This window comes from Aegilops tauschii, chromosome 7 (assembly GCF_002575655.3).
Source record: "Aegilops tauschii subsp. strangulata cultivar AL8/78 chromosome 7, Aet v6.0, whole genome shotgun sequence".
Classification (NCBI taxonomy): Eukaryota; Viridiplantae; Streptophyta; class Magnoliopsida; order Poales; family Poaceae; genus Aegilops; species Aegilops tauschii.
In genome coordinates, this window is record NC_053041.3 from 557,154,421 (window position 1) to 557,174,381 (window position 19,961).

Here is a 19,961-nt window from a genome sequence, read left to right on the forward strand (position 1 = left end):
TCAGTAGCTCCAGACCATGCTCAATGCCCCTCCACGTTTGAGACGCGTTTTTTTCGTTTCCGAGAGGCATGGCCACGACTCTCGCGAAAACAAAACCGTGCCTCTCGCGGAAGCAAAACCGTGACTCTCGCGAAAAAAATAGAAAATGTGTTTTTTCCCCGTTTCCGAGAGGCACGGCCGTGACTCTCGCGAAAGCAAAACTGTGTCTCTCACGCACTAGTAGAAAACAGGGCTTTGGTCACAGGGCAGTATTCACATTAGTCCCGGTTCAATCATGAACCGGGACTAATGTGAGCATTCGTCCCGGTTCATGCGGCTAAGGCATTAGTCCCGGTTCACCTGGGCCCTTTAGTCCCGGTTGGTGCCACGAACCGGGACTAAAGGGTGCGATGCCCATTAGTCCCGGTTGGTGGCACCAACCGGGACTAAAGGTTAGACATTTAGTCCCGGTTGGTGCCACCAACCGGTACTAATGGGCTTTGAGGCATTAGTACCGGTTCATGGCACGAACCGGTACTAAAGGTCCCATTTTCAAACTCTACCCCCCCTGGACCGCCTTTTCAGTTTTAGAAAAAACAAAAGAAAATGATGGAAATGTCAAAAAAATAAGTTTCCCATGTGATATGTGGTCTAGTTGTTGGGAAAATTAACAAATATGAATTTCGACTTTATTTGCAAAATCTCTCTGGAATTTGTAAAATGGGCATAACTTTTGCATACGAACTCGGATGAAAAAGTTTTTTATATGAAAAATCATCTACTCGAAAAGTGTTGGAAATATGCCCTAGAGGCAATAATAAATGGTTATTATTATATTTCTTTGTTCATGGTAATTGTCTATTGTTCATGCTATAATTGTATTGTCTGGAAATCGTAATACATGTGTGAATACATAGACCACAACGTGACCCTAGTAAGCCTCTAGTTGACTAGCTCGTTGATCAACAGATAGTCATGGTTTCCTGACTATGGACATTGGATGTCATTGATAACGGGATCACATCATTAGGAGAATGATGTGATGGACAAGACCCAATCCTAAGCATAGCATAAAAGATCGTGTAGTTTCGTTTGCTAGAGCTTTTCCAATGTCAAGTATCTTTTCCTTAGACCATGAGATCGTGCAACTCCCGGATACCGTAGGAGTGCTTTGGGTGTGCCAAACGTCACAACGTAACTGGGTGACTATAAAGGTGCACTACGGGTATCCGAAAGTGTTTGTTGGGTTGGCACGGATCGAGACTGGGATTTGTCACTCCGTGTGACGGAGAGGTATCTCTGGGCCCACTCGGTAATGCATCATCATAATGAGCTCAATGTGACTAAGGCGTTAGTCACGGGATCATGCATTGCGGTACGAGTAAAGAGACTTGCCGGTAACGAGATTGAACAAGGTATTGGGATACCGACGATCGAATCTCGGGCAAGTAACATACCGATTGACCAAGGGAATTGTATACGGGATTGATTGAATCCTCGACATCGTGGTTCATCCGATGAGATCATCGTGGAACATGTGGGAGCTAACATGGGTATCTAGATCCCGCTGTTGGTTATTTACCGGAGAGGCGTCTCGGGCATGTCTGCATGTCTCCCGAACCCGTAGGGTCTACACACTTAAGGTTCGGTGACGCTAGGGTTGTAGAGATATGTGTATGCGGAAACCCGAAAGTTGTTCGGAGTCCCGGATGAGATCCCGGACGTCACGAGAGGTTCCGGAATGGTCCGGAGGTGAAGAATTATATATAGGAAGTCAAGTTTCGGCCACCGGGAAAGTTTCGGGGGTTACCGGTATTGTACCGGGACCACCGGAAGGGTCCCGGGGGTCCACCGGGTGGGGCCACCTATCCCGGAGGGCCCCATGGGCTGAAGTGGGAGGGTAACCAGCCCCTAGTGGGCTGGGGCGCCCCCCATGGGCCTCCCCCCTGCGCCTAGGGTTGGAAACCCTAGGGTGGGGGGGGGGGCGCCCCACTTGCCTTGGGGGGCAAGTTCCCCCCTTGGCCGCCACCCCTTGCCCTAGATGGGTTGTGGCCGGCGCCCCCCCTTCCCAGGGGCCTATATAAAGGGGGGAGGGAGGGCAGCAAGAACACAGCCTTGGGCGCCTCCCTCCTCCCCTGCAACACCTCTCTCTCTCGTATAAGCTCGGCGAAGCCCTGCCGGCATCCCGCTGCATCCACCACCACGCCGTCGTGCCGCTGGATCTCCATCAACCTCTCCTTCCCCCTTGCTGGATCAAGAAGGAGGAGACGTCGCTGCACCGTACGTGTGTTGAACGCGGAGGTGCCGTCCGTTCGGCACTCGGTCATCGGTGATTTGGATCACGGCGAGTACGACTCCGTCATCCACGTTCATTGGAACGCTTCCGCTCGCGATCTACAAGGGTATGTAGATGCACTCCTTTCCCCTCGTTGCTAGTATACTCCATAGATGCATCTTGGTGAGCGTAGGAAAATTTTAAAATTATGCTACGATTCCCAACAAAAAGTTACATCCGAATTTAACGGGGGGAACCCCGTTAAACATTTTCAAAATCCTCAAAAACCTAACAGAAAAAAAGTTACGGGGCTTTTAAGATCTAGAGTGGAAAAAATCGAAAAAATTTCAAACTGTGATCAAACTATGGTCAAACTAATTATTCTAGAATATTAGTGTTACTAAATAATTATTTCAGTTATTTTGAATTTTGGTCAAATCTGGTCAAACTGTGGTCAAACAATGGTCAAACTAATTATTCTAGAATATTAGTGTTACTAAATAATTATTTCAGTTATTTTGAATTTTGGTCAAATCTGGTCAAACTGTGGTCAAACAATGGTCAAACTAATTATTCAAGAAATATTAGTGTTACTAAATAATTATTGTTTTTTAAAACAATAGTTTCAAACTCAAACAGTGAAATGTGTCACTTCATGCTCAAGCAAAATTCCTGAGGGTTAATAGGATTGACATCTTACTATTGTCAGGAAAACAACAAGTGCAGACTTGGAAACGAGGGAGAATAGAATCCGGAAGTTAAGCGTGCTCAGGCTGGGGGAGTGGGAGGATGGGTGACCGTTCGGGAAGTTAGATGATTAGAGGATAAATTGAGCAGTGATGATTAGAGATTAGAGGTTAAAATAATTCAGAAATTTGAAAAAAAAATAAAAAAATCATAAAATTTCCTTTAGTCCCGGTTGGTGTTACCAACCGGGACTAAAGGTGGAGCTCCACGTGGCCGCGGCCTTTAGTCCCGGTTCGTGTAAGAACCGGGACTAAAGGGGAGAGGCATTAGTAACGACCCTTTAGTCCCGGTTCAAAAACCGGGACTAAAGGGCCTTACCAACCGGGACAAAAGCCCCTTTTTCTACTAGTGGCGAAAGCAAAACTGTGCCTCTTGCGGAAGCAAAACCGTGACTCTCGCGAAAAAAAACGCTTTTTTTGCGCAATTTTTTTTGACCGAAAAGCTAAGGAAGACCGTGGAAAACCAAAACGGCGAAAAAACCCCGCTAAAAAGCCGAAAATGCGTGCGAAAAAAAATTATCCTAAGGGAGCGTCCCGGAGCGCGACGCGTGGCGAATGCCTGAGCGAGCGACAAGTGGCGCTGATCGTTGCGAGGCTCCCGAAGGAGCGCTCGTTAACTAGTTGCTCTCGGTTTTGTGAACCGGGTTCTAGAACCTTCCCCAGAAAAGCTCAGCTCAGATTTTGTGGACTTGGGCCCCGTAACCGAGCAAACGAGGAGGCGGCCTCCCACTGTTTGGGCCGACGGACTCCGGCCCTGTGTCGCGGCCTCGCGGCCTGATTTCTGGCCGGTCCCGTAACCAATCAAACGAGGAGATTGTCTCAAGAAAAAACAAAAACCAAGCAAACGAGGAGGCCGCCCCCTTCGTCGCCTTACTCTCCTCTCCTCCGACGGCCTCGCCGCACTCTCCTCCTCGGCCTCCTCCCCGTCGCTGCCGGCGGCGCCTGCGTCCGGCAACGAGCGAGCCCTCGTCTCTCCGCTCCGGGGAGCTTCGTCGCCGTCCTTCTCCGCGTGGAGCGGGAGGAGCGCCCGCTGCTCTCGTACTGGTAAAGACGAACTGCCCCCACAAATTCACCTTATTTTCTTTACCAAATATACATAAGATTTCAGTTATGAGCATCACCGACATTGATACTACTCCTTCCGTTCCAAAATATTTGTCTTTCTAGCCTTCTCAAATGGACTACAACATACGGATGTATGTAGACATGTTTTAGAGTGTAGATTCACTCATTTTGCTCCGTATGTAGTCACTTGTTGAAATCTCTAGAAAGACAATTATTTAGGAACGTAGGGAGTAGAAAAGAAGCCACCATTAGTCCCCTGGACCCTCTGGTTTAGGGACTCTGCCTCCTCCCCTGTTACCTGATGCAATCACAACACATGGGCACACATTATTGCAGATTAGTCAACAAGGATTAGGAGTTTTGCTAGCTGATAGGTGCATCATGCATGGCTATTTGATTACAGAGTAGACCTATAATGTGATGAAAACAAGCATAGAAGCATTTGTTCATTACTTTTAACCTTGTATTCATCACAGACTTGTTCTGCAGTAAATACTTGCATTACATTTAAATAGTACGCCGAATCGATGAGTGTATGAATGGTCCGTCTCTCTTTTTATGATAGTTAATTTGCCAATTTATACTACTCCTCTGATTGCATCACGTAATGGAGAAACTGCATGCATATCTGCTACATGATTTTCTGCTTATTATGTAGGATTTGGACGACAATTGCAAAAATCTAGCCAGTTCACACTTTTGAGTTCTGGATTTTGGCTGCTTTTTCCACAGTAGTTTCTTCATAGCAATATTCTGCGCTAGAACATTCGAATTTAAAGGATCGCATTATCTCTTTGACATGTGCCAAACCCCAAATAGTGCTGGCTAAGTTGAATTTAGTGGTATGGATAAGCGCAATCATCCCTACCTTTTTTTCTTTCCCGTAGATTTGGCAGAACACCGGCGGTGGTCAATAACTATGACGAAAATAAGCCACATGACCGTCCTTGATGACCTGCCCGAGTGGATTGTCATCGAAGAGATCCTCGTCCGGTTGCCCCCCAAGGATGTCCTTCGCTGCCGTGCAGTCCGAAAGTTATGGCGCAGTACCACCTCCACCGATAAGTTCATGCTTGACAACCGTCGCCACCAGCCCTTGCTCCCTGTCATCAGACAGTATATCCCTGAGCAGAGTGGATTCAGCTTCGTTGTCTTCCGTGATAATGGGGTTATTACCTCCGATCAAAAGCTCTGGCCAATCATCCAGCTTTTTAAGTTCCATAAACTCCTGGGCGCCTGTGATGGCTTTCTTATCTTGTCTGTCGGATCCGATTTCTGGATCTGCAACCCGGCCACTCACAAATGTGCTCCCCTACCACAACCTCGAGTTCCATCGTCATCACGGGAGGGTTCCGGCATCTACATAGCTGGCTTTTATGGGCACCATCCATCTGGGGAATACCGGGTGCTCTGGTTTTCGCGAGGCTGCCAACGTGGCTACATTCTCACGGTAGGATCTGACAAGCCGAGAATCATCAGACGGCCATCAGTATCATCACGTTTGCCGGAATGCAGGCGCCAAGGGGCTTTTGATTCCCGCTATAGTTCACAAGTCAACCACCGCTGCAGCCTGCACTGGTTAACAGGAATCTACATGAAGACTGCTGTGGAAATTATGGTGTTTGACACAATTACTGAGACGTTCCGGTGGATGCGCAGTCCTGACCAGTTGGGCTGCCGGGTGTCGTTGTTGGAGATGGGCAACAGGCTTGCTTCATGCAGCAACAATGATGGCAGCATAGAGATTTGGGTGATGCAAGACTATGAGGCTGAGGCCTGGGCCTTGAATTACAGGATTTACTTGGTAGCGATGAAGACATCACCACAGCTTGATTTTAGTTTGAGACATATTTCTAATATAGCGCTGCTTAACAAGCGTGAGCTGCTGATCTGGTGTTGGACTCCATCGTGGGGTCATGACTACCTGTTGCACTGTGACATTGACGAAAAGTTGTTGGGATGTTACAAATTGAAACGTGGAACGTATTCAGTATACTTCACTAATCAGTACATTCAGGAGAGCATGCTTCCACTTCCGTTCTGTGAGATGCAAGAAGAAGGTGGTGTGGATAAGGAACCTCGATTCCTCATAGTGCTATAAGGTGGTTCGTACTTCTAGTTTGCCATGTGCGCCTTTGGAGTATCCATCCGTTATGACTATGGTCCTAGTTCTTACTTCAGAATACTAGTAGAACTGAACAATTTGTATGCCTGTGGTAGCACTTTTGGTACCATCTGGTGCCTTTTGTGCTGTCTTGAGCGTCATAGTGATGTGTTTGGAGTATCTATGCTATTTCTTGCCCTTTTACTTTCACTTCGAACCGTTAAGTAGTGTGAATGGCACCACTGGCTGCAATGTGATATGCTAATTACTTCCTAAGTTGTTAATGTACGGGATGAATTCATGCTAGTAGAGAATAAGTGCAGCAATAACAGGCCATCTAGCATCATTGCTAAGAAAACAGTACCATCAATAAAATATCAGAGATGGGGGGAGATATGCGCTCTGCCAATAGAAGTTAGTTGTGGGACTTTTAGGTGGTATTGTTGGAATGGTAGTTCGGATCTTTGCTTGGGTTAATAGTTAGATATTCGCTGCTCTGTGACCGTATGTGATTTGGGTTTAACCCCAAAGTTGAATTTCTCGTGGCACCCGGTTCCTCCTGGTCTTTGTTGTTGTTTTTCGAAAAGGGGGACTCCCTGGCCTCTGCATCAGAACGATGCATACGGCCACTTAGATAAATAAAATTGGTTCAACAATGTCGTAGAGTCGTAAAACAAAATAAAGTCGAGCTCACATAGACCTCGACGCTAAAACAGAAAAAGGCCATAAAGCCACAACCGGCTGGCATAATAAAGATAGGAAAACTAATTGCCTATCCTATTACATGACCGCCATCCAAACCGGTTGAAGATATCCCGCGCTACCATCTCCCACCGGACAGATCCAGTAACCAAACGCTCCCTGGCCTCCGTCGGAGTGAGAAGGGACCACATACGGATCAGCGCAGTAGCATGGAATACAACCTGCAAAAAATGAATAGTAGTTATTCTGTTAAAAGCCAAATCATTTCTGCAGTTCCAAATTGCCCATAACAATGCACAAACTCCTACACGAATGTGTCTAGCTGTAACGGACTCTATCCCATCCAGCCACATTTCAAATAGCGACCCGACCGAACTCAGAGGAGTAATGTTAAAGGCAATTTGCACGGAGCGCCACAAAATTCTCGCCAACGGGCACTCAAAGAAGAGATGCTTAATGGTCTCATCCCGATCACAGAAACTACACCTAGTAGATCCTGTCCAATTGCGCTTAACCAAGTTGTCCTTTGTTAGAATGACCTGTTTATGGACAAACCACATAAACACTTTAATTTTCAAAGGAACTTTGACTTTCCAAACATGTTTGGAGCTAGGAATGACACTCGAGTTAATAACATCGATGTACATCGACTTAACGGTAAATTGTCCAGACCTAGTAAGTTTCCAACACAACTGATCGGGCTGATGATGTAGCTGGACCTCCATCAGTCTACGCACCAGATGAAGCCAAGCTTCCCATCTATCACCAACAAGCACCCTCCTAAACTGGATATTAAGGGGAATGGCCTGCATAATCGTTGCCACTAGCGCATCACGGCGATGGACAATACGATACAGAGTTGGGTACTGTAATGCCAAAAGTGTATCACCAAGCCAAGTGTCCTCCCAGAAGCGAGTATCGTTGCCATCTCCGACAATAAACTTTGTTCTATTAAAGAAGGCTGCCTTAACTCTCATAAGCCCCTTCCAAAATGGCGAATCAGTTGGTCTCACTGTCACCTTTGACAAAGTTTTGGATTGCAGATACTTGTTACGTAGAATCTGTGCCCAAGTCGCATCAGTCTCAACTGATAGCTTATATAGCCACTTACTAAGCAGGCATCTGTTCTTGACCTCAAGATTCTCGATACCCAACCCCCCTTGATCCTTAGGACGACAAATAACATCCCACTTGGCGAGTCTATACTTTCTCTTAAGATCATCACTCTGCCAAAAAAATCTTGATCGATAGAAGTCCAGCCTTTTCCTAACCCCAACTGAAACCTCAAAGAAAGATAGGAGGAACATCGGCATACTTGTGAGCACCGAATTAATAAGAATTAACCGGCCTCCATAAGACATAAGTTTTCCCTTCCAGCAACTAAGTTTCTTTTCGAACCGATCTTCGATACATTTCCACTCTCTGTTCGTGAGCTTACGATGATGAATGGGTATACCTAGGTAAGTAAAAGGTAAAGCCCCTAATTCACATCCAAACAATTGCCTATAAGCCTCTTGTTCCTCCTTGCCTCTACCAAAGCAGAACAACTCGCTTTTATGAAAGTTAATCTTTAAACCGGACAATTGTTCAAATAAACACAACACCAGCTTCATGTTTCTCGCTTTTGCCAAGTCATGCTCCAAAAAGATGATTGTATCATCCGCGTACTGCAAAATGGACACACCCCCATCAACTAGGTTAGGCACCAAGCCACCTACCTGACCGGCGTCCTTTGCCCTGCCTATGAGAATTGCCAACATATCAACCACAATGTTGAACAAAATAGGGGACATTGGATCTCCTTGCCTTAGGCCTTTGTGTGTCTGGAAATAATGCCCTATATCATCATTTACTTTAATTCCAACACTACCTTTTTGCGTAATGGATTCTACCTGGCGTCGCCAAGCCTCATCAAAACCCTTCATGCGTAAGGCCTGTTGAAGGAATGGCCATTTGACTTTGTCATACGCTTTTTCAAAATCCACTTTGAAAACAACCCCATCCAGCTTTTTCGTGTGGATTTCATGGAGCGTTTCATGAAGGACCACAACCCCCTCAAGGATGTTCCTGTCCGGCATGAAGGCAGTTTGGGTAGGCTGCACAACAGCATGCGCGATCTGTGAGAGCCTATTGGTCCCGACCTTGGTGAAAATTTTGAAACTAACATTAAGAAGACATATTGGCCTGAATTGCTCAATTCTCACAGCCTCTGTTTTCTTAGGAAGAAGGGTGATCTTTCCAAAATTTAGCTGAAAAAGATGAAGCTGTCCAGCAAACAGATCATTGAACAAAGGCAACAAATCCCCTTTAATGATATGCCAACATTTATAGAACTCCGCTGGAAATCCATCTGGGCCCGGCGCTTTGTTATTTTTCATTTGCGAAACGGCCTCAAGTACCTCTTTCTCGGAAAAAGGAGCCGTCAGAATATCATTCTCCACAGCTGTGAGCTGAGGAACATCCTCAACCCTGGACTCATCCAGAGACACACAGTTATTTTCTGGAGGGCCAAACAACTGCTTATAGTACTCAGTTATGTACAATTTTAGGTTTTCCTGTCCTACAATTGTACCCTCATCTTGCTCAAGCTGAAAGATCCTCTTCTTTCGATGCTTACCATTAGCAATCATGTGAAAGAATTGAGTGTTCGCGTCCCCCTGGACTACTCGCCGGACCTTGGCCCGCAACGCCCACTTCAACTCTTCTTCCCTAAGAAGTTCTTTCAGCCTCAATTCCGCGTCAAGCTTGGCATGAAGCTCCGCGGCCGGCAGTATCGTGGTTTCTGCTTTTACATCCAGGGACTAAATAAGGAAAAGAAGCCTTTCCTTTTCAACCTTATAAATCCCGCTAAGATGCTTAGCCCATCCACGCAGGAAACTCCTCAAGTGCCTAATCTTATTCTGCCAGCGCTGAAGCGCAGTCTTTTCTCCTGAATCCTTAGCCCACTCTCTAGCCACGAGATCAAGGAAGCCTTCACGTTCAAACCAAGCCATCTCAAAGGAGAACACATTCTTGTTCCCCAGGTGGGAGGGCTCACCAGAGTCCACAAATAGCGGCGTGTGGTCAGAGATACCACGGGACAGGGCTTGGACTGTAACTAGAGGGAACTTCTGTTCCCAATCGACACTGGCCAACACTCGATCCAACTTCTCATACGTCGGATTTGGCAGCGCATTAGCCCAGGTGAATTTTCTGCCCGAGAGCTCAATTTCTCTCAGGTTCAAACTTTCAATGATAGTATTGAACATGAACGACCATCTGCCGTCAAAGTTATCATTGTTCTTATCCTCACGCCTTCTAATAATATTGAAATCACCCCCCACCAGGATAGGCAACTGCTCGGAACCACAAATCCGAACGAGATCAGCCAAGAATTCGGGCTTGAGCTCGGGCTGCGCAGCCCCATATACCGCAACCAGAGCCCAATTAAACCCATCTTCCTTCGACCGCACCCGGAACTTGACTGCAAAGTCACCCATAACCACACTGCGAACCTCAAGCGTTTCGCACGTAACGCCGAGTAAGATTCCACCCGATCTCCCTCTCGGCGGCAAGCAATGCCAATCAAATTCTATACCCCCCGACAAAGAATTTAGAAATTGAGGCGCAAAATTATCTCTACCCGTCTCCAATAGAGCGATAAAATCTAAATGATGCTCGACAGACGCCTCAGCAAGAAACCTTCTTTTAGCCAAGTCCCTCAGACCTCTGCTATTCCAAAAGATTCCTTTCATAGTTCATCATAGAATTTTTTTGCCGAACGAATCCTAGCACTCCTACGCACTGCGGACACCGGGTATACCTTCTGTTTCCACTTGCGCTTTGGGATAATTTGACTCTGCAACTGGTCTCACAACCAGTGTCAGACGGGCTTGCCAAAACTATCTCAGTAGAATCATCCTCTACATCCGCCTCAGAACTAGGTGGCATAAGATCCGCACAAAAATTGTCGAGCACCCTGACCCCGAGCGCATCAACCTCAGAATCACACATGGGTTTAACAGCCGCAATATTGCGAATCATCTCTAAGGCCCGCTCAGCCTCTAGATCTAGTAGATCATTAATAGAATTAGAAATTTCAGTGCCATTACTACCTAGTGAAACTCCTAATTGATTTGCATTATCAACAACCTCATCATTTGAAAAATGCAAAATGGAATTAGAAGTATTGACCGACATACCAGTAGTGACCTCCACATCACGAAGCTTGGCCGCCCTCATGGCGCACCGCTGCTGAATGTCGTCCACATCCGGATGTGCCTGGAGACGGTCACTCACCCGGCGCCCCTCAGACATCGGATCCTGAATCCCACCAAACGCAATGACCTCCTCCCGAGAGATCGCGGTTGGGGTACGGCCTCCTGCCTCACCCCAACCCGTAGTCCGATCGACCTGCAGGGGCTCCCCCACAGCCTCGCCAGAAGGTGGACGGGACGCCTGGCGCGCCCCACAAGACGGGGCCGGCAACGAGGATGGTGGAGGCAGAACAAGGGCCGCCCGCCCTAGCTCCCCACCCAGCACCGGTGAAGCCACCACCACAGGAGAAAGCTCCGAGGCCACCTGCCCCGAGCCCTCTCCCGAAGGCAAAGCCGGCACCAACCGAAAGGAAGACGCAACGGGAGAGGAGGTATCCGAGGCCTCCTGCCCCGGACCTCCTCCCAAAGAATAAGAGGACACGGGAGCCACCTGCCCCGCATCCCCTTCCTCAGCAGAAAGAGAGCAACCCGAAGCCGCCTGCCCTAGGGCTCCTCCCGACATGCCAGGCCCGAGAAGCTGTGTCATCTCCTGAGGGGGAACCGCGCGCTGAGTAGAAGAGGGAGTGGCCACCTGCCGACTCACCTCCTCCTCCCCCCAGACCGAGAGTGATGGAACCCCAATATTCCCAGTACTCGAATCCACAACATCCTGAAACCCCAAAGCAGGCAAAGCGAGCTCAAAAGCCTCCTCGGACTCAACCCGATCGCTCCACAACCTCGGTGGTGCAGAAGAAGGCTCGAAGGACCCAGATCTCAGAGTCGTCGAAGGCACCGAGGAGGGTTGGGCAGCTCTATCCCCGGACGTCGCGGTCTCGGACCCCGGCCCCTTGGACAGCTGTCCTCCAGAGTCCTCGACCGGCGGTTCCTGTACTCCCGCGCCACCGTCACCCTCGTGCATATCAACGTCAGACTCGTGAGCCGGCGCAGCCAGAAGGCTCTCGTCCTCAAACTCAATAACCAGATTATAAATCCTGCCTCGATAAGCCCACTTAACCACTTCCGGCACATATTCAACGTTCAGAATACCGACCAGAACCCGAGCAATCCCGTGAGCTCTGGTGAAAGCCATGTCCACACGCTCAGGCTTCCCCACAAGAATGCCCAAGCTGGCCACAACCCGAGCATCCTGCAGCGGTGTGGAAGGTGCCCCGGAAAATGCAAGCACGCCTGCGTAAGCGGTGTGCCCTGAGGCTCAACAAGCTTCCATTCCTGAAACTCAAGGATGCCATCAGTACCCGGCACCTTACACATCCCAAAACTCAACAACCTCTGCAGATCCTCCACGGAAGGGCACTCAACCCTGAACATCTTATCATCAAGACTGACAAGGTCCCACTGGAAATCCCCAGGGGCCAGCTCTCGAAGCCTCTGCACAATCTGTGTCTCAGACACCTCCCCTCTGGTGACCTTGACAATCCCCGTGGTCAGACTCGGAGACTCGTCAGGAACCTCATGCTCAGTCGGAGACTCGAAAAAAGTTAGCTCAGCACAATATACTCCATACATCATGAGTGACGGTGCCTGATCGCGCAGTAACGGACAATCCCCAGATTCGTGTGCCAGTTTACCGCAGGTATCACATAACCGCGCCACACACTCCGCAATGAAGTGGCCCTTGTCTCCGCAACGATAACAAAGCATCTTTTCCTTCCTGCGCGCCCACTTGGACGCTCTATCAGACTCAGCCCTGTCCATCATCTCCACGGACACATCAGTCATAACCTCGTTCTCAGGAACCGGAGCAGAAGCAAGAGCCGTCACCACCTCCATAGCGTGACCGGTCAACACAGGCTCCTCGGCAGCCCCGCTATCAGTCGTCTGCTCGACAACAACCAGTGGTGGCGGCGGACGTGGACGGTACCAGCCCCCTCGCCCGCCCCGACCACCACGATGTCCGCGGAAACCACCACGCTGTCTAGAATCCGGGCCAGAAGCACCCTCAACAAAGCCACCCTGGGGACCCAGGAACGGTCGCTCTGCCGAACCGTCGCTCTGCCAAGCGTAACCTCGGCCACCGCCCGTCGACGACGAGCCACGGTGCACACCTGCCCCATAGGCGTCGAAACCATCGTCTATCCATTGTCCCCGAGGCGCGGTATTAGCACCAGCCGCAGGTTTGGTGACGAAGTGAGGTGGCGGTGCTAGCCTAGGCAGATGTCCCACTGACCCCGGCGCCCCCGTCGTTGGCGGCTTAGGCGCCGTGCTGCCCCTACCAGCAGCACCACATGTCTGCCTACCACGACCAGGCGCCAAACCCGAGGCCGCAATCACCGGCACGCGAGCGCCGGCAGACGCCGTGGCACCACGCCCCACGCCCGCACCCGGCAACGCACCTCCCCGACCGACCACCTGCGGCACCGGGGGCACCGCGCCCCGGCCAGCTCCACGGCCGGAGACAGCAGTTGGCGGCGGCACAGCCGAGGGCACCGCACCACGGCCACCGCCCGACGCGGCCCCAGCGCGGCCCGCCCCAGGGGGCTCGGCCGGCCTCTTCCCCGCCGCACCACGTCCCGCCATGGACACTAGTGGGGGGATGCGACGAGCACGACCGCCAGGATCCGCCCGCCGATGAGGAGAACGCCGCACCAGAACCCTACGGCGCGAGCAGGAGGAGGAGGAAACCGATCGATCACTGCATGCGTCTCTCACGTCTACGATCGATGTAGCCTCGAGCCCATCCTTTTCCAGTATAACTAGACCCGGCCCAACTGCAGCCCCTTCGCACTGGGCCACATACCCAGCCGAAGGAGGCCCAGTAACCACCGGAGGCCCACACGCGCCAATCAGGGAATTCAAACGCAGGGCCCTCGCCGCCGCGATCCCGATCGATGCCGCCGGCGCCGCCTGCTGCCGGCCGGCTGCCGCACGGCAACCCTTCTTCGGTCTTACCACAACCGTCCACGCCTCCGGCGCAACCAGATCAAAAACCGTAAGTTTGGGTAGACTTACCTTGGGAATTGGACCCTTCCATGGCCGAGATGCGTTCGCCGCCGTCCTCCGATGGACGACACGCCGGAGCAGCTCCAGCTTCTCTCCGGGCCGCAGGCCGTTCCTCGCCGGGTCCTCGGGAGGGACGACCGTCTCCACGATCTCGGCCACCTCATCCTCATCGTATCCGGGAGAAAAAGCCTCACAGATTATATCTGAGGGAGTAGGCGAGTAGGCCGTCGAGCCGCCGGATCGCCCGCCGTCGTCCTCGTCATCTCCGCTGTCATCGTCCGCAAGAGCCCAGAATCTCCCACCCACCCTCCGGCGATCACCGGGAGCGTCAGCGCGGGCCGGCGTCGAAGACCCCGGCGCCATCGTCGCCATCGGTATGGGCTCCGTCAGATCAACCAGCTCCGTTGCCTTTGGACGTAAATCGACCTGCACGCAATCGCCGACAACCACGTTATATGTATCAAATTTGAATTGAAACCCTACCTCAATCAAGTCGCCGTCCGGAAGATAGTCGCCGGCGAGAACTTCGTTCTCCAAATCGAGAAGTGCCATCCAGCGCGAGTGCGGAGTGAATCGAAGACGCCCTTCGATCCATATGCCCGGATCCGTCCCGACGGCAAAAGTAACCCGCCAATGAGTCCATCTTCTCTCCTCCCGTCCGATCTCATTCTGCGTCGAGGCGACATGGTCACCGCCTGATCCCGTCGGCCCCTCCTTTCCTCTCGGCGACACCACCGCGCGAGCACTGTGAGAGCGCGATCCGATCTGTGGCGATCCCCCTACGCCGCCACCGGGCGAGGATCGAGACGACGGCGGAGGAAATCCGGTCGCCTCAGGCGGCCTCGTTTCCGCCTCGTCCTCCCCTGAAGAATCCATGGCCAGAGAATGCGGCTACCCTAACGGCAACGAGGTGCCGCCGCGGTCTCCCTGGTCTTTGTTGTGTGAACATGTATTTTTAATCAGGGATACTTGCGTAGTTTCTTAGCACAGTTCTATTTCTTCCAGTATGCTATTGTCAAGTGTCTGGTATAGTGATCTGGTTCCCATTCTTGAGTTGAATTTGGTTTCTTGACTTTGTCCTGTTTGGGTGAAGGATCATGCCTGCATTTTCTCTCTCTATGCAACCAGACTAGTGGATGGATTAGCACTTGTTCCTGAAGGTGCATGCTGCTGCCCTTTCCATGTTCTTTCTCGCTTTTGGCAAACAATTGCGCTACATGTTTCGGTGGGGTTAATGAATCAATAGACCACTTGGTCGACACTGAGCTGGGGGCAACTCGTTTGGTCTGAAATAAAACATGATGGTTATGAATGATTCTGCTATGCAGGATTTGGAAGGCAAGAAATTTGCTTCCGTCCAACAGACGACAGAAATTTCAGCCAGCTTGGCGAGAATCTGTAACTGAACTTGTGGTGTTTGTGGAACAACTTGCAGCTGAAGCAGGGCTGCACAGGAGGTTCTCAGGCACAATGCAGGAACCCTGGAGCCTTTGTGCAAGAGGAAGCCTTTGCCAGCTTGTTAAGCTTGTCTATATTTGTCGATGGCATTAATGTTAGTTAATAATAAAATCTTAACACTATACTCCGTAGTTAATTAGCAATTTGGCAGCTTGCCTTAGCCAGTTGGGCAAGTCTTTCCTAGTAGGACTTTGTCTGTTGCTTGCCATACGAGTTGTACAAGCTGGTGTTACATGGAGTATAAGATTCGGAGTAGGAGTAGGTTCAAATTAGTTGGTGTCCGTCTAGGACATGATTCGGCCGTGTTTATATACATAGCCAGACCATAGGCCGTGACAAACAAACGTCAGATTTTTCATCGAGAAATCAACAACGACCAGCCGGCTGCTAGTAAACTCTCTTTGTTTCCGAGGGTTTTTATACGAGAAGCGACGTCGGCGCGCAGCGAGGGGAGCGACACGGGCGGCCGCCGGAGTGACCAGGTTTGTCTTCCACCTCATCGTTCCCTACTCTGAAATTAACTCAATTAAGAGTGTCAGTGGTGACCTAGTAGATGGAGTCCTTCTGGGCTGGCAGGTAGGTTCGCCATGTCATCATTCACTGGTGTATCCATCGTCGACGGCCACGAAGGGTGCTATGGCGACACATTGTGCGTAGAAGCCGGTACGGACAGCGGCTACCATCTCCTTATGGTCAATGGCTACTCGCGTACCAAAAAAGAGAAGCCCACCGGCATGAGCATCACCGGCTCTGATGTTTTTGTGGTAGGAGGACATGCTTGGTTACTAGAGTACTACCCTAATGGCAAGAACCCGAACTGCGCCGACTTCATCTCTCTCTATGTCCACGGTGATGGCAAAGTGAATGCTAGGATCAGCTTTTCTCTCGTTGACCAGGTTGAGAAGCAGATGCCAATGTACATTCGTGCAACTAATAGAGCTTCCAGGTTCGTCGACAGTCATGGTAATGTTTTCTGGGGCATCAATAAGTTTCTCAAAAGAGATGCCCTTGAGCGATCGGCGAATCTGAAAGGTGATTCTTTCACCATCCGGTGTGACATAATGGTTTGCAAGGATCCTAGTACCGAGGATCCCGGTGGCCACGACACCAAGGTGCTCGTGTCTGACATGGACCAGCATTTTAACATTCTCCTTCAGACCAAGGTGGGTGCTGATGTGACATTCGAGGTTAGTGGCGAGACATTCACTGCACATCGTTGTGTGCTTGCAGCCCGGTCCAAAGTCTTCATGGCACAACTCTTTGGTCCCATGAAGGAGGGCACTACTACCTCTGGCGTCATACATATCAAAGATATGGGAGCAAACGTGTTCAGGGCGTTGCTTAGATTCATCTACACAGACTCATGCCCTGAAATAGAGAAGGACTTCACGGAGGAGGAGGAAGAAATGTCTCAAGTTCTAGAAGGACAAGAAGATGAAACAATAGAGGATGAGATGTGGCTGCAATGGCTTCAAGACTTGTTTGTGGCGGCAGATAGGTACGATCTCCAACGACTCAAGTGCATATGTGAAATGCAATTGTCTGATAACATAGGTGTGAGCTCGGTGATGTCCACTCTTGCTCTAGCCGAGCAACACCACTGCCAGGGATTGAAGGAGGCATGTTTGAAGTTTATCCAAGTCCAGTCTTCCTCGTGCTTGCAAACAGTAACGGCCACTGATGGTTGGGATCATGTAGTTTCGACCTATCCCTCAGTTTTGAAGGACCTTGTCGTCAAGCTTGGTTCAAACCAACAAAAGTAACACTCTGACCCCCTTATGCAGAATTGCAGATACGGGACACTCTAGAGAGGTCGTAGTCAATGTGTCTCGCTTTTCATTTGCTCGTCATGTATATAGTTCGCCTATTTGTTGAATCGGAGAAATCAAACGTGCATGGATATGGTCAAGCGTCAAAATGATATGCATTGCAGCAACGTGCAAGTTTCACACCTAGGCTTTTTATCCTCGTATATTTCTCTGTGCACTGTCTCGTATATTGTTGCTCTGTGCCTGCCGTGTCATGTAACCTTTTTCTAGTGGCTACCAATTAGGAAGAACGAATGAATGCTGATGTTTCTGGAAAGGCGTCTTATGAGAATACTCATTCAGTGAAAATCTAAAAACTTCCGGTGTTCGCCTTCGGATCGACGAGGAATGACACTATGGGAGGTGGGATCCTAAACCAGTCACTTAAACGCAATTTTACAGATAATCCCCCTCTTCTTTACCCACGATCTGAAAAGCCATTGGCGGTTCCGCTTCGATTTCTTCGTCTTTGATTTGCTGAGCGACGGAGACTTGTCCAGCGCTGATCCCGACGTGCCTTAGCTGGGTGGGACCCCTTGCCTTCCTCCACCAACGACATGCCGCAACAACCAACGGTGGAGCCGCCATCCCCCATGGCCATGCACCTGCTGGAGCGGTGGATGCCACGACGGTAGCCTGCAACAGCAAGCGCCGGGGAGGCGGCCACAACCGGCTGTCCTCGTAACGGCGATGACACTGGAGCACCACATCGAAGCTCCGCTTGGCGGGGAGGCGCACACCAACGACATTGGTCGTGCACGACAACATCTTGGTGGTCGTACCTGCCCGATGTGATGCCAAAGCTTCCTCCGAACCTGAATGTTGCGATGCTTTGTGAACACACACTTATATTGAAGTGACTTTGTCTCAACCTGAAAGTTCCGATGTATGTGAACACACAGCTGAGCTGAATATGCCATTTTGTTATGCAGCTTTTTTGCACATAATCTAGTCAAATTGTTGAAATTTGTAAATTTTTCATGAAAGCAAAGTTTCGATATGCAGCTTTGCATGCACTGTAATGTGTAGAAGGAAAAACGATGTGTGTAGAGGACAGGAAATCTAAATACAAAGCTTGTTTGAGTGTGTAAAGGGAAAAAATCTGAATACAAAACTTACATTTGAATGCACTTATGAGCCCTTTTCTTCCGTTTTGAATAGAAAGCAAAAATCTGAAGACAAAGCTTCGATATACAAAATTCTACTTAACAAAAATATGAAGAGAAAGAAGAAGCTAAATACTTTATCTTCTCTAAACACAAAACTTATTTGAATGCACTTATGAGCTCCTTTTCCTATGTTATAAATAGAAAGCAAAATTCCACAAAAAATGCTACTTACAGTTCCGAAAAAAAATAAAAATTCAAATATAGCACAGAATTTTAATCGATGGTATATTTGTTAATAAAAATATTAACAGTATAGTTCAATTAGCATACGGTATGGTCAAATGGCCCTTCCTTCAATAGGCATTGCGTATGAAAGGTTTTGATCAGGCCTGGAGACACCAGGTAGACTCTTTCACGCAAAAAGGGAGTGTTGGGATTAAAGTGAATGATGACATAGGTCACTACTTCCAAACACACAAAGGGCTGAGGCAAGGAGATCCGATGTCACCTATTCTCTTCAACATAGTGGTTGATATGTTGACTATTCTTATAGGAAGGGCTAAGGATGCGGATCAGGTAGGTGGCCTCGTCCCGCACTTAGTTGACGGAGGTGTATCCATTCTACAGTACGCTGATGATACTATCATCTTCATGGAGCACGACTTGGCAAAAGCGCGAAACATGAAGCTCGTGTTATGCTTATTCGAACAATTGACCGGGGTTAAAGATTAACTTCCACAAGAGCGAATTGTTTTGTTTCAGAAGAGCTAATGATGACCAAGATGCGTACAAATAATTGTTCGGGTGTGAATTGGGAGCTTTACCGTCCACGTATTTAGGTATACCAATTCACCATTGTAAGCTGACCAACAGAGAATGGAAGTGCATTGAGGACCGTTTTGAGAAGAAACTGAGCTGCTGGAAAGGCAAGCTAATGTCATACGGAGGACTATTAATTCTCATTAATTCGGTCCTCACGAGTATGCCCATGTTTCTTCTCTCCTTTTTCGAGGTACCGGTTGGAGTCCGGAAGAGGCTAGACTTCTATCGATCACGCTTCTTCTGGCAGAGTGATGAACTTAAGCGAAAGTATAGACTTGCTAAATGGGATATCATTTGTAGGCCGAAAGACCAAGGGGGTCTAGGTATTGAGAATCTGGAAGTGAAGAACAGATGTCTCATTAGCAAGTGGCTGTTTAAGCTATCTGTCGAGACGGAGGCCACATGGGCTCAGATCTTGCGTAACAAGTACCTTCACTCTAGAACCTTGTCCCAGGTGACAGTGAGGCCGACTGATTCGCCTTTTTGAAAAGGATTGATGAGAGTTAAACCACTCTTTTTCAATAGGACAGGGTTCATAGTTGGAAACGGTACCGCTACGAGGTTCTGGAAGGATACGTGGCTAGGGGAGACACCCCTCGCACTCCAAATCCTTCTTTGTATAACATTGTTCGACGTAGAGACGCTTACGTTGCAACAGTTATGCAATCCACTCTGCTCAATATTCAATTTCGGTGGA

The 19,961-nt window shown here is 49.3% G+C and overlaps 2 protein-coding genes across 2 annotated transcripts; both read left to right on the forward strand.

Annotated features, from left to right (window-relative positions):
• Positions 1-3,849: 3,849 nt before the first annotated feature.
• Positions 3,850-6,538, forward strand: LOC120968151 (F-box protein At5g18160-like). Its single transcript, XM_073502924.1, has 2 exons — positions 3,850-4,044; positions 4,953-6,538. Exon 2 carries the CDS (start codon positions 4,985-4,987, stop codon positions 6,164-6,166), a length of 1,182 nt encoding a protein of 393 aa, XP_073359025.1. The 5' UTR covers positions 3,850-4,044; positions 4,953-4,984; the 3' UTR covers positions 6,167-6,538.
• A 9,574-nt stretch (positions 6,539-16,112) lies between these two features.
• Positions 16,113-17,389, forward strand: LOC109749838 (BTB/POZ and MATH domain-containing protein 2-like). The gene has a single exon (XM_020308782.2). The coding sequence runs from the start codon at positions 16,113-16,115 to the stop codon at positions 17,286-17,288; it is 1,176 nt and encodes a 391-aa protein (XP_020164371.1). The 3' UTR covers positions 17,289-17,389.
• Positions 17,390-19,961: the final 2,572 nt, after the last annotated feature.